The sequence below is a fragment of the Lycorma delicatula genome, chromosome 11 (genome assembly GCF_047948215.1).
Source record: "Lycorma delicatula isolate Av1 chromosome 11, ASM4794821v1, whole genome shotgun sequence".
Lineage (NCBI taxonomy): Eukaryota > Metazoa > Arthropoda > Insecta > Hemiptera > Fulgoridae > Lycorma > Lycorma delicatula.
This window is the reverse complement of record NC_134465.1, coordinates 57,261,964-57,277,370: the sequence shown is the minus strand read 5'-3', so window position 1 is coordinate 57,277,370 and position 15,407 is coordinate 57,261,964. Positions and strand designations below refer to the sequence as shown.

Sequence of the window (15,407 nt, the reverse complement as noted above, 5' to 3'; positions counted from 1 at the left end):
TTAATAGTAACTAACTTGGTAGGCTTAAATTAAGTATTACAATAAATAAAATTTTTAAATGTAAATTTTTTTAAATATTATTAAAGATCTCAACTCATGATTCTAGCTGATTTGTAAAAATTATTTTCAGGGGTCAGTTCATGATTGAGGTATAGTAATTTTAAAATTCACAATTGTATCCTTGCATCATGTTTCTCAGAAACATCACAAAGCACGACATTTTGAATAACAAAACATTTATCATAGGTTATTCAAAATAATATTATACATTCTTAGCCTCCAGAAGTAAAAATTTAATTTAACAAAATGGATTAATTTTACTTATTTCTGACTAGCTAATGTACACAGATCCCAGTCCTTTAATCATCCTCTTATACCAAATGCAATCGTGCTTTTCTTTTTAATAAATGCACTTCATCTCTTACTTTCTGACATACTATACAGCTATACATGAATTCTACATAAGGAAAAGTAATAACTCAAATAAAACAAATTTCAAGAAAACTTATTAATCAAAAATAATACTATTCAATTCTTATTTAAATCTGAACTGCTTATAAATTTTTACATACAATGGCATTGACAACTGACTAAAAAATAAAATATAAAAATAAAAAAATAACCCTTAATATATAGTTAACTTTAGTAAATCAGAATTTAAAGAGTTGGATAATATTCTTTAATTTTTAGAGATTTTTTACACTATCAACTATTTATTTAAGACATATAAATTAAACAGTATAGGAAAGTATGCTAATCAAGTCAAATTTTGCATGCTAGCATTTTTCCAAGTTGTTTCATGATCCCCTTTAATAAAAAAAATACAATTTTAGCAATGGAAAATTTTAAAAGGATGTTATGTATATACATATATTTATTGCTTCATATCTCCATACTGGAGGACCAATTTGTATGAGATTTGGAATGATGATTAATCTATATGAGGCATTAAATTTAGATTATAAGAAGCCAAAGAGATGTGGACCTCAGATTCCCATATCAAAATTTTACTCAGAGGGTAAGTAGATTTTTCATATAATTTAATTAATTAAGCTATCCTTATAATATTTTATAATTTAGCTACCTTTTAGTCAACTTAGTTACTTTATTATAGTTTTTTGTCTTATTCAAACCCCCATCTCATATAAAGAGATGGTGCAAAAAAATATTTTTGCACCATCTCTTGTGGATAAAAAGTTTATGTTTTGCTTTTCTCACTGGTTGTCAATTTTTATCTTGATATCTTCAAACAAGATTAACCAAGTTTTATAAAATTTTGTATAATAATGTCTGGATACAAGTCATTAATACCATTTAATTTTGGTCAAGGGGTTAGGGAAATTCTATGGATTCTGAATCTCAAAATTTTATATAATTTTTCTGAAGTGAAGCTTCTTAACACAGGCTTTGGGATGGGGAATCAACTGAGAAAAAACAAGAGTCACATGCTAGCTGATTCCCTATCAGCTAGTACAGTAGACAATGTCTATCGCAGCCCTCACAAAGCCACTCTCTCACCCGCAGTCTATGCTACAATGTGATACAATACAACTCACCATATAGTATAGGAAACGTGCTCCAACTTATAACCTCTTAATTTAAGTTTGTCGTATAAAAAAATTATTATCAATGGGCGACACTATTTTTATCAGAAAGTGACAGTGATTGTTAATTTATTATTAACTATGGTGTCATCAAGTAGTAATAGTGATGAATCACCACATGCTGGTCCATCTACTTGTAAAAACATGGTTATTTTTATACATTTGCTTCCATCCTGTTACACACACCAACCCACTTGTTTTTCTTGCATACTTACATATTTAGTTTATTCCTAAGAAATAATCTATCAAGGGTAAAATCCTTGCTACCTTCAGTTGTTTTTTTGATAAAGTCAGGGTTTTTACCACCTCTTTGTTGGTTTATTAAGTGTATGTATTTCTTAAGGTCATACCTGTTTCATCTTTTTACAAATCTACTTATTTAATTTAATCATGTATTTAGATAAATAGTGGAATTTTTTCTTATATAGTGCATTTTGAAAGAGTAGTTAAAAAAAATTCTATCATGATTTAATGTTAGAACAATTAATTCATGCAAAACTGATATTACAACATTAAAAACTGATTCCAGTAAAAAAAAAATTAATTACACTTCTATATCTTTCACATTTTATCTTCAGTATACAATTATAATTGATTAAAATCAAATATTGCTACTTTATTTGCTTTAATGACACAAACAAAATTCAATCATGAACTTTTTACAAAATTAAATTTCTTTCTTACAGTTTAATTATTATTTATTAGAATTTTATTTTAATTACATCAGATTTATTAGAGCACTGTTTATATTATATATATTTATATAAACAAAACATTTTAAAATAATATTTAGGGAACAGTTTATTTTACAAAATATTTTCTAAAAACATTGTTCGAAGGTTTTGATTAAATTTTTTCTATTGTAAACATTATATTTTCATTCTGATTTTTGGCAGACACTATTATTAAACCTGTATGAATAGATTATCAATTTTTAGATGGAAATTGTTGGAGAAGTATGTGTTTTACCTGATCTCATTTGAATTTATTGAATTGTATATGAAAATATTCAGAACAGTAGATGGTATTTTCTATTACATCAATCATTACCTAAATAGATATTAGAATTGTATACAAAAACAGATTAAATGCATAAAAAATTACATTTATTTTTAATCTAAGTGTATTACATAGTAATAGAAGTAGTTAACCTATTAGGTAAACTGTCTATTAGGAGTGTTTTGTATTCTGAACTAAGAAATATTATTTTTAATTCCTTAAAGGATGACAATTCATGAAATGCTTTTACTGATGTATGTTATGAGATTTTGTTGTTTTCTTACAATTTTTTTTCAGACAACTTCATTATATCCTAAATATAAAGAATTAAACAGGTGCTTGTGTGTATTCATTTGGAAATTGGAAGACATGTTTTCCAATAGCAAATATGCTCGGTAAAAATCCAGCATTGGGAATAATATTCCACGATAGGCTTAAAGTTACGTTGTTATTACCCCTGTAAACAAAATAAAAATAATAATTATATCATGATTTTAAGTGTACAACATTGTTAAGAATGTACATAATTTATAAGATTTTTACTTCACTGGACCATACTCACTTTTTAATTGAAAATCTTCAAATACCTAGGACAGTTTTCCTGAACTGAGCTTCAGACATTGAATCTCACATGCAGGAAGTATTCTTGAATCTGATTACATTATCTATCACCAGATAACAACATAGAGGCCGCTGAGAAACTGTACTACATTATTAGAATTAAAATATAACTCCTTCGGTCAAGTCTCAAATTATATTCACTGATATTAAACAATGAAGATAGAACCAACATTATTAGAAGAGCACTTTACATTCACATAATATTGAATTTTTTGGAATATATACATTGCTTGCTGCCTCTGTAGTACATACTAAATGAAGTTACTTACTCCTCTGTATTAGTTCTGCAGCGTATACAAATTTTTTTTTTATAGCCTTGTATCCTGTAGACATTGTTTTAAATGAACTATGAGATTTCCTTAAGTAAATGTTATTTATATAAACAATTTTTAAGCATACTTACTTTAAACCACTTCCATCATCCCAAAAATAATATTTTGTATTCATGTTTTTGAAATCCAATACAGCATTTTCGCCTCTAAGAATAATTTTATCCCATAGAACAACCTAAAATTTAGAAAAATGTTAATTACAAATTTTTTTTTTAAATAGAACACATTCTTAAAGCACAAATCACCAAAAATATGTGTTAGCTAAAAATCTCCTGGAGTTGCCAGTGATATTATTAATCAAGGTATTAATATGTTGATGATTTTTATCTGGTAAGTACTTTTTATGAAAAATTGTTAGGTTGGTTTTGTTATTTCACATATTAGAAGTGGCTATCTTTTTATGGACGAGGGAGTGCCATCATGTTCTGACGTACAAAGAACTTTTAAAATTGAAAAAAAAAATGTCATTACGTATCTGTTAAAATGAAACACTTAAGCTTTTTGTACAAGAAATTGTTATTAAGAACAAGGATGTCCATGATACATTGGTTTGCTTGGCATTTCTCCCGCCACCACCCCATTCGGTCTTCCTAAAACATAAGACCGAATGTCTGTGCCACAAACGGCTACTGAGCCTCAAAACAGTTTAGCGACCAGTGTCCTAATTAGCTCCTAGAGCTAACCAAAAAGCATGAGTGAAATAAGTGTGGTACCATACACCATTCGCTTGCGTGTCCCTCTGCCCACTTGTCATATATCACTACAATGGGTAGGTGCACCCTGTCAACTACTAAAACACATATGACAATCAATAATTAGATTTATCTCATCAAAGACAGCAATTCGCTGCCGCTGAATGCCAGCAAGTACCTGTCCACCATTAAAGTGCTTGTAGCCAGCCATATCTGTCGGTTAGCTTCCTACAGCTGCGCAGTAGGGGTCTTTTCCCTGAGGCAAACTACTGATGTCGGTTGAACAAAACAATCGCATCAAGGAACTCCCACACGGTCTGAAAATGCGACATTGACTCACCACTTATGTGGCCAAATTTCCCTTGACCTCTCAGTTCCAGGGTGGCCTGAGTTCTGGCTGCCCCAAGAACTGAGCAGTCGAACATCATGTGTTCATTCAACTGGACCTCCCCACAGCTCATCAGCTGCCAGGCAGAACCGAAACAAATATTGGTTTAAATTTACATGGTTGGAAAGCACTCTGGCTCCTGTTGTCCTTAAAAACGATGTAGTGGCATACCATCCCCCCCAGATCGTGTATAAATCTATACAAGGACCTTCCCTTACTTGTGGTGTGCCATTATTGCTGCCATGCTTCCATCGCGAGGCTGTAAAGCCTCCTCCCCAGGTAAGAGATGGGCAACTTTTTGAAATTTAGAACTGGTGCATTGAAATCACCGGTACAGGCCTGGCTTGAAACCGCATCCCAAATACCTCGGCCTCCCTGCCGCTTCACAATTTCCATATAGCCGCCCGAACTTTCACTACTATAATGATTGGGAGAGCCTTTCTAATACAGTGGTAGCCTCGTAGGGAGTTGTTTTAAAAACACCAGTGCATATAATTAAAGCTCTGTGCTGGGCACTCCTTAAATTTTGAATAAGTGCTAGATTTCTCTCCAACGTATGCGCCCAAACGGGTACCACATAAAAGGTCATACTTTCAAAGACACCTCGGTACACCATGTACAAATGACGGCCTGTAATCCTTTCGAACAATCCTTCTAAGCTTGTGCATCACAAAGACAGCGTCTGCCGTTACTTGTCTAATGTGGTTGCTAAACAGCAAGTTCTCATCAAACAAAACAACTAGGTTGTTTTTATGAACAACCTTATGGTAGTACTTATGAACTCGGAACTCGGCTGACTACACACCCTTTATACTTAATACGGGGGTTACGACTGTATGATAATTTGTCTGCACCCTTGAGAAGCATGAACTTCATCTTGGACACAGAAATCTTTAAATTTTGAATGTCCATCCAGCCCTCTGCGGTTGACAAAGCCGCCTGTGCTCAGTCTTCTAGCTGTGGTCGTGAGTTACCACGAACCAACAGGAGACAGTCATCGGTGAAAGCCTGGGCCATATGAGACCTTCCAGGAAAGTCAGTTCCAAAAATCTGTCGAATACCAGGTTTCACAGTATAATGGACCAAGAACGGAGCCCTGCAGGCTTCACATTTACAGCTAAACATACCTCCCAATGGTGAACCAGTCTCCACATTCTGCCAATAAAGAATGGTGACAGTTTTTTTTCCACATCTCTGTTCATCATCCGTTGTGAAATGAATACCTTTAATATGCTTCTATAATAGCAAAATGAAGTGAAAATCACAGAGCGCTAAATTTGGTGAATATAGAGGAAAGTGAATGGGTATTACATTTAAGATATATTTTATAAAATAGAAGTTAGGGAACATAATTTAATTTAATTTAATTTCAAATTAACAATCGGTAATTTATACAGTAAGTTTACGTAATTAATATATTTCTATTAATTTTTTTATAATTTTTAATTTATGTTTCTTTTATCACGTAGCAATAAGTTGTGAGAATTACAAGAGACTAATATTTAGCATGATAGAAAAGGCTTGAATTTTAAAGTGTCATATATTACAATTCACTTGGATGGAAAAAGTTGAGTTAAAAAAATTGTTTATTAAGTTTTAAATATGTTAAAAATTAAGAAACAACTGTAAAAAAAAAATAATAATAATAGTCTCTTCTGGGCACAGTTTTTGATTTTTACATGAGCGTGTAAGGAGTGCCAGTGACAAACATTGCTCTTTAATATAGGGTAATTACTAATATAGGATGATTAAAGAGCGTGCGAGTAACAATTTTGTTTATAGTACTAGTATAATTTTTTTCCAAATTTTTTAATTTATTTATATATATATATATGTATTATTTTTTTTAAATCAATTCTTTTAAGAATCATGCTCCTTTGAGCTATATACAAATATATTTATTTTATTAGATCAACCAAAGTACAGAATAAATAAAGTTCGATGACTTACCTTATTCCACTACATATGTAGAGCACTTTGCGATTTACTCGCATCATCACCTGCATTATATATTCATACATTTATCTCAAATTACATAACAAACTTTGCAAAATATAATAACACATCGTGCATTTATTTATTTATTTAAAATTTAAAACCTTTAATCTTTTTATTTTAAACATTTATTCAGTTAAGTTAAGAATTAAAATTTAAAAATTAATTAAAATTAACATTAAAAATGAAATTAGTAAAGAAAATTCAGTTAAATTGACAACATGCACAATTGCTTTACTTAAAATTATTTTTATTTGATTTTAATTTTTAATTTCTAATTTTATTTTATACATTGAAATCATATTTTTTTTTAATTTAAAAAACTTTAATAACTTAATTTTAATTAATTTTTCATATTTTTAAATTTTGTTTAGTTGAATAAAAGTTTATAATAAAAAACTGGTGTTTTCTTATGATACTGTAGTTTTTTTCTAACAGTTGTTAATAATTATAAATATTCTTAAAAGTTTTTTTTTTTTTAAACTGAACATTCTTTTACTGGGAAATAGATAAAAAGCTGACAAAAAGCAGTTATACTTCCGTAGTGTTGGTTATTTATTCTTATATAATGAGAAAATAATGATACATGAAAGGAATTTTAAAAATTCAAAAAATTGATATTTAAATTTTTTTTTCTGCTTTGTTATCACCATAATGACTTCTATGTTTAATATAATAAATGGAAGAAACTAAAAACAATTCTACTGTAAAATATGCAATAAATAAAAAGATAGTTTTTTTATTTTTTGGGGAAGAGAAGAATTTGTGGACAACATTCTTTTTAAATCTCAAAAACTTCAAAATTAAAATTTAAAATCAGGTAAGGTTAACATGAATGTATGAAGTAAGTTAAACATAAAATAGAATTATGTTTGTCAAATTTTAAAGCGAGGTTTATCTGTTTAAGTTTTTTTTAAATATCTAAAATGAGCCATAGTATTTTAAAAATTGTATTTAACTTTCATACATCATATTCTTTTCTAAAGAACAGAAATTTTAACCAGAGATCTGAAAATTTTTTATGGTCAATTTTCTCATAAAAAATTTTTAATAGTATATATATCAGGTAAGGTTAACATGAATGTATGAAGTAAGTTCAAGATAAAATGGAATTACGTCTGTCAAATTTTAAAGCGAGGTTTATCTGTTTTTTTTTAAATTAAGTTTTTTATTAAATATTATATATATTATAATATATTATAATATAATATATATATATTATATATTAAATATTATATATATTATAATATATTATAATATAATATATATATATTATATATTAATTATAATATATATTATATATTATATTATATATAATATATTATTATAAATATTATTATATATTATAATATTATTTAAGTTTTTTTTTTTAAATATCTAAAATGTGCCATATTATTTTGAAAATTGTAAATAATAACAGTATATTATTAATAGTATATATGTTAATAGTATAGTATGTTAATAATAAATAGTATATTAATAGTATAGTATGTTAAATAATATATTTTAATAATTAAAATATATTATTAATATTTTTAAAATGAGTTTACCTATGTTTCAGCAAAGATTTTTATTTTAACCTATATTATTTGTTTGAAAAAAATTTAATATCATGAACTTGTAAAAAAAAAAAATCATCTATTATATAACCAAACAGTTTTTTTTTTTAAATCTCTCTGTACTTATTAATTTCTGATTTAAAAAATATTATTAAAAGATTTTTTACACATGGTATTTATACACTGAAAAATATTTTTTGAAAAATCTAGAATTTTGCAGCTCCTAGCACTAATTTTCTTATTATGAATAAAGCTTGATGGTGTTATGCTGCTGTATAATTCATATTTATTCAGAAATTTCCAGTCTGGAGGAATAATTTCAAGAGGTTTTTCCAATCTCCAAATTATTAAGGTTTAAATTCAATTTCTATTTAAATTAAATAAAAATTTTACTTAACTTAAAAATTAAGTTCTGTATTATTGAGTTATCATACTACTATATCTAGGTTATAATTTAATTATTTCAGATTAAATCAGAATCGTTTTTGGAAGATCTTAATAATGTATTGAATTCTGGTGATGTACCAAATATATAAAAAGCAGATGAATTAGATAAAATATATCAAGGTATGAGAGGTCCTGTTACTGAATTTGGATTGTCTGCTACTAGGTCTAATTTATATTCATATTATTTGAAAATGGTTAGATCTAATTTACATTGAGTTATTACAATGAGGTAAACATTTATTTATTTTATTTTTTTATTTTTAAGTTGTAAAAGACTAAGAAATTAAAGCCAAAGTTAATATTAAATCAGATACAGTGTGTGTAGTCACGTTTTTGGATAAATAAGTCAGAAATGGATTTAAATTTGGTTAGTGTATATAAAAATTAACCTTTATATTTTGATTTGTCAATAGCCTTACTTTGATTTGATTGGTTACTCATGAATTTTTCAATTTTTACTCTCTTCAACTGATTTCCTCTACAAATATACAGTACATCATATAATGAAAAGAACGTTAATCGGTTAAATTTTTCACATCTGGGGTTTTGCAGATCTTGACATTTCATGACTCCTAATCAAAACACAACTTTAGCATTGCAAAATTCTGAAAGAATGTAAGCACACATACACAAATTCAATGTTTGTTGGAATGTTTTCTGCTTGGTATCTCCAGATTGATTAGGCTAATTTGGATGAAGTTTGGCCTGATTTGATCACAATTAGTCAAGGAAGCAGGGAGATAGTACCCTCATGCTTCTTGTATTTCAAAATTTTACTCAAAGGATAAATTTATTAAGGATTAAATTTATAATTTAAAGGATAAAATCTTTGAAGATAATTTTTTTCAGATAATTTAATGCTAAAATAACTTTCTGCTAGTGTTTGGTCATATTCAAACCCTCGTAAAGGTGTGCAGGGCTAAAAAGTTTTTCTTTATATCATTTCTAGACTCAGAAGTTAAAATCTTGTACTAATTAGATGATTCCATTACATTAGTATGTCAATTTGGTTATGTACATGGGTAATTTCATTTAGGGATGAAAGATAATAAGCAAAGTTTTTTTTTGCATTATTGTTTTGTTTGGTATCTTTTGGTCTGCATCCCATTGGAATTGAAAATAAAAGGGTAGGAACAGAAAACCTCAAAAACTGCATTCGTAAATTTTAGCTTTATTGACAAAGTTATGCAACTCTTTGCTGGCTTTTTTAATCATTACCCAACAGTGTTTTAGGAGGATTGGCTTAATCTCAAACTGTTCACTTTTATTCTCTTTCATTGTTTATTCATTGAATCCTGTGAATTTATCAAAATAACTTAGTTATTAATTGGACACACTAGATTGATGCATGGATACTCATGATATCTGATAATGTTTCAACATGTTTCTCTACATACCTGTTGCACAACTGTGGATCAAATCCAGTTTAAATTAGAACACAAAATTGGTGTTGTATATCAGCTGATGACAGGCCAGTATTGAAAGCCTCTTCAAATTTCTGAAATCACTTAAACTTTTAGTTAAATTTTAATTTTTGTGGGAGCTCTAAATATTAATTATTATTCTTTTTTTTTCAGATTAAATAATATGCAATTTGTTTCCAGTAAGATGGATTTTATGTTGCTTTACTCTTTGAAATTTTTTAGTTACAAATATAAGTTATTTACTTGCACTCTAGTACTAATATTTTATTATACAAAAGTACTTGAATGTATTTCTTTTTTTACTATTTAAATTTATTACATTTTCAATAATTGTTTCTTTTGCAACCTATACGCTTTTCATAACAGTTTTATTATTTGTTCGTATAACTTGAATCAGTTTGGTATTCTTTTGTTTATATCTCTCAGGCGCCTCTAGTTCTTTGGCTTTATATAAAAAGAAAACTTTTTGGTCATGGAGAAGAAAATTGAATTGCCAGATCCCTTTTGGGTTTAAAAGTAATTGATTCTTCATAGTTATAAAATGTTTCTTGCTGGTTGATTTCCCAAAAAGAGTCTTGCAACACTGACTCCCTTTCCTGCCTCCTCTATCACGTAATAATAAAAAAGGTTTAATAGAAAAATCTGCTCATAACAACTTTACTTCAATAATTTAATTAGTAATATTAAATTTATAATGAAGCCAAACATAATGTTCAATAACCAAGAGTTCTAGAGATATTATATCACATATTTACAAAAAGTATAAATTTTAGTTAGTTGAACCGTAGTAGATTTATTTTAAAATATTTTAACAAATAATACTTTTCATGAGTTATAATCAGACAAAATAAAGCCTTTGAAATGAGAACTATTAAAACTGACTTGTTTTTTAGATTACCTGAAATATTTAAATGCTGTTAACAGATTAAAACTAAATAGGCTAATTTTATTATACTCTTTATGAAAGTTTTTGCTCATTTCTGAAGTATTTATCCTCAAATTGACCTTCAGGTATAAAAATCTCTTTTGCCATATATATTATGGTGGTACCATATCTAAGTCATTTAGAATAGTTTGTAAATGTTTTGTTAATTGTAAGAGTATTTATTAAAGGTTTTCTTTATAATTGTTAGTGCTATTCTCTTAGTCATATAACCAAATGTCCTTCCAACTTAACACTTATAGAATTGGCATTGCTATAGGTGATGATGGATCTTGGTAAATAAGCTATTTAAATTTTTAAGAGTCTGAGGTTCTAAAATTCTTGACTTTTAGTGTAGTATGGGCATTGTCTTATCTTCTGAAATCTGTTGAGATTTAACTGTCCTGAATGAAAAAAAAAGACTATCAATTCTTCTTATGAATTACCTAACAGAGGAAATTAAGTACACGTATAAGATTAAAAAATTAAATAATCAGGATACTTTAAATTTTTAATTTGCTAAGTATTTTTATTGATATGGCCTTTTGAAGGTTTATGTTTTTTTTTTTTTTTTAATTATAAGCATGTTTAGTAATATACACTACATCTTAAATAATATTTTCAAACTAATGATAGATATATTTTATAAAATCCTTCTTTTACAAACTCTCTGAAAAAGAGTATTCTACATTTATTTACTTGTTATATATTTAAAATGTAAATATTGTTTATTAGTTACACGAGTTGAACCGAGTTAACCAAGTTGAACAATCGTAACACACAAGTGTTTCTGCAGGATTCCTAGCCATATGGGGGTTCCGGGTAACGAATGTACAAATTCTGCTGCTAAAGACGCATGCAGTCAACCACCCTTCACTACCTGTATTACTATATCCGACTTTATTAACTATGTCAAACACACACTTTGCACGAGGCAGCAAGATGACTGGGTTCACAGTTGACAACAAACTTTGTTATATCAAAGATACTGTGTTGCCATGGGGTTCTTCTCACAGGCAAATTCGGCGAGATGAAGTGGTCCTCTGCCAATTGAGGATAGGACATACGAGAGCTACATATAGGTATCTGATGTCAGCATTAAACGCACCAGTATGCATGCAATGCAACTACTGCTTGACTGTGCGCCACATTCTTGAGAAATGCAAATAATATGTGATCTTGCATCATAAATTTAAATTGCCTGGGAATTTTTGTCAAATACTGGGCAATAATAAAGAAGTTTTAGACCGGGCGATTTTATTTCTTCGGGATGCTAATATTTTACACATGTTTTAATACTGTGGTTTTTTTTTGTGGTAGTTGTATGTTTTTGTGTTTTAACATTTAGTTTAAGATTTTGTTCTGCCTTTATTTTAATACTTTAGTTTGTTCTGATTTTGTTTTTAAATTTCTCCTTCGAGTTTTCATTTTGTTTTAATATTTGTTATACTATTGTTTTGTGTTTATATTACATGTTTTGTTTCCTGGGTGTTTCTTTTAAATTTTTAATTGTGAATTTTGTTGTATTTTACATAGTTTTTAAAACACTTACATTGTGTTTAGTCAATGATAGCGCTAAAGTGTTTTTCACCCAGTAAAACCAAAAAAAAAAAAAAATTAGTTACACTGGTTGGAAAATATTTTTTTCTCTGTCAAAATTCATGGTGATCTTTATAAATTTAGAAAAATGCTGAATTTAAATTCATTAGTGGAATTCTTATATCATCCATATATTTTTGGCAATAAAGAAATAAAGTAATCAGTGTATTTTCAATAGGCCTTAAAAAGACCATTTATATTTTAAAAATGATGACTGCACAAGTAAAATATGAAAGTATGGTCTAATATCAAAGTTACAATTGCAAAATATTATATGAAATCTAGTTTTTGTACTCTATCTCTTATACTATTCAGATGATATTTGCCCACTATAAACAGCAGAGATCAGCTGAGAGATGTAATTCAAATTATCTCTGTGTCTATTCTCTATTTGTAAAGTACAAGTTGTAAAGTATAAATGTGTTGCTTCATGAAATCTTTCTTCAATTCATCACTGACAAATCGCATATTTTCACTAAAGAAATTTAAGTATCCATGCATGAAATATTAATTTCAAAGATATATTACAGATCATGGTTGTGGTACAAAGAATTCCTTTTTTGCTTGATGATATCACCACATAAGCTAGAAGCTTATGCTGGGATATTGTAAATAGAATTCTGTAGTGTGTGAAATCTGACCAAGATTCAAAGCCGGTGCCTAAAATTAATTAGTAATTTTAATTTTTCCTTGGAAAACCAACAATATCCAAACTTAAACAAGGCCTCATTGTCACATTGGAATTTCTCCCTTAGACAAAACCCTTTTCTTTATTTTTACAAGTAACTTTGTTTATCCTAATTTATGTCCAAAGGCAGTTTTTTTTTGAGTAAATTTTAAATAATCTATTCATGATCCTTGAATATGAGCTACACAAGGGATCATACTGTACCTAATCACCAACTGTACATTGAAAGTTAAGATGGTATCCTTTCTAATGGTGATAAAGGCTTTATTTTTGCTTTTAACATGAAAATTTAATGAAATATTTCTAGTTGGTTACAGAATGATTAAGATGTATGCAATTAAAAAAATATATATTTATTTTATTTTTTTTTTTTATGTAAAAAATATTTAATTACTGTCTCTACAGTGTACATTTTAACACAAAAAAAAAAAACAAAAAAAAACAACTAATTCAAATTAATAAAGCTATTCAATTCATTTTTACTTGTTTACACTTTTGAATGAAGTCTTGTTTCAAGTCTTGCTCATGTTATTACAGCTGTTCATAATAGAATAGGAAATTAGTTTACAACTCAATGCATTCTAATTATCCAAATTAACCTCAAGTCATCAGTTGCTAACGTGATAGCTATGAAAACAGAAGTGCTGTGAATTATCACATGCCTCATTGAATTACTGTTATGTGAAGTAGCCCTATTGATCACTTCTGAAGTAGAAGAAATGTGTTGGAAATTAGTTTACATTTCATTGCACTCTAGTCAGGTGAATAGTGTCATGATTATTTTCATGGAAGAAGATTTATAAAGATCTTTGCTACAAGAAAAACACTTGATAGAAAATAATAAAATTTTAATTGTATTATGGAATGTTATTATTTTTAATTAAAATAGTTAAAAAAAGTTTAATTAGATTATTTTTATATTAACTTTATGTTTTTGAGCTTAGTAGAAATTAGTTTAAATGTATCATTTTATTTTTCTTTCAATAGTCCAATTGGTGAGACATTCAGAGCAAGATTGAGACAATTTCCGGCTTTAGTTAACTGTTGTACTATTGACTGGTTTAGTGAATGGCCTGAGAGTGCATTACAGGTCAGCTAAAAATAAATTATTGTATCATTGTAGTTTTATTGTTATTTGATAAATATACAGATTGTGACAGACTATTTCTGTTACGGTTATAATTAATGCCAGGAAATGAATAATGAGACAAAGAGCTAGTGATTGGTTGTTGATAAAAAAAGCTGCATTACATAAGAGATTATATAATGGTATGGAAAATATATTAAGTTAGACTCAGTCTTTTTGAAAATTTCTGTAACTTTTTTTTTTGGATTGATGAGGTCCTGAAATATCAACTTTGTAAAAATCCTGTAATAATCAAAATTTTAGCTGATTTCTATCATTTTTGTTTACAGCTGTGCAGCTGCAGCATTAATAGAGGTATAGCAGGTAAAGTAAAAATGGATAAAAAAGAATACAAAAAATAAACACTATAACTCAAAACAAACAAGAAGATAAACAACCTAGGTTATATATGTATACTATTATATAACTATTTATTATTAAAAAATACAAATAAAAGAGCTAATGCTTATGTTAGTAAAAATTGTAACATATATCTCTCAAACAAATTATTTAAATCATATTAAGTCATATCCCAAGTTAAATTTAATAGTGACATTTATAGAATTAATCATAATAATTTTAAACAAATATTAATACATTCTTTAAAATGGAATTTGTAGAACATTTAAGAGCTTACAAAATAAAATAAAAATTTTCAAAGATTGCTCATTATCTCACAACACAGAGTTATGTAACACACAAAAAAAGATAAAATAAAATTGTTAAAAAGTAAATAAATAAATAAATAATAATAATAAACAGTTACTCCAAAAATGTTTACGATCAACTGGTATACTTAAGTACATCATAATGATGACTGTTCTTATAATTAGCAAGCAAGACATTTATGTTATTCTATTATTTGCTCTATATATTATTTTCTATATATGTTTTGCTAATATATATTAGCTATTCAACATCCCATTCAGTGCAGTTTAATAAAGAAATAAAAATAAACCCAAATCTATAAAAAATTAATAGTAAAGAAATAGCAAATAAAAAAATAACTTT

General features: G+C 27.6%; 2 protein-coding genes across 2 annotated transcripts; one reads left to right on the top strand and one right to left on the bottom strand.

The window, feature by feature from the left end:
* Positions 1-2,838: 2,838 nt before the first annotated feature.
* Positions 2,839-3,752, bottom strand: LOC142332350 (signal peptidase complex subunit 3-like). Its single transcript, XM_075378754.1, has 2 exons — positions 3,628-3,752; positions 2,839-3,060 (listed from the first exon to the last, which is right to left on the bottom strand). The coding sequence occupies exons 1-2, from the start codon at positions 3,669-3,671 to the stop codon at positions 2,931-2,933; spliced, it is 174 nt and encodes a 57-aa protein (XP_075234869.1). The 5' UTR covers positions 3,672-3,752; the 3' UTR covers positions 2,839-2,930.
* A 4,737-nt stretch (positions 3,753-8,489) lies between these two features.
* On the top strand, positions 8,490-14,883 carry LOC142332292 (dynein axonemal heavy chain 7-like). Its single transcript, XM_075378639.1, has 3 exons — positions 8,490-8,866; positions 14,258-14,360; positions 14,687-14,883. Exons 1-3 carry the CDS (start codon positions 8,862-8,864, stop codon positions 14,756-14,758), a joined length of 180 nt encoding a protein of 59 aa, XP_075234754.1. The 5' UTR covers positions 8,490-8,861; the 3' UTR covers positions 14,759-14,883.
* Positions 14,884-15,407: the final 524 nt, after the last annotated feature.

Coding starts and splice junctions, on each gene's coding strand:
- LOC142332350 (XM_075378754.1), bottom strand. CDS start 3,671: ATGAATACAAAATATTATTTTTGGGATGATGGAAGTGGTTTAAA. Junction 3,061..3,627: donor GATGATGGAAGTGGTTTAAA/GTAAGTATGCTT, acceptor TTTTGTTTACAG/GGGTAATAACAACGTAACTT.
- LOC142332292 (XM_075378639.1), top strand. Junction 14,361..14,686: donor GGCCTGAGAGTGCATTACAG/GTCAGCTAAAAA, acceptor TTTTGTTTACAG/CTGTGCAGCTGCAGCATTAA.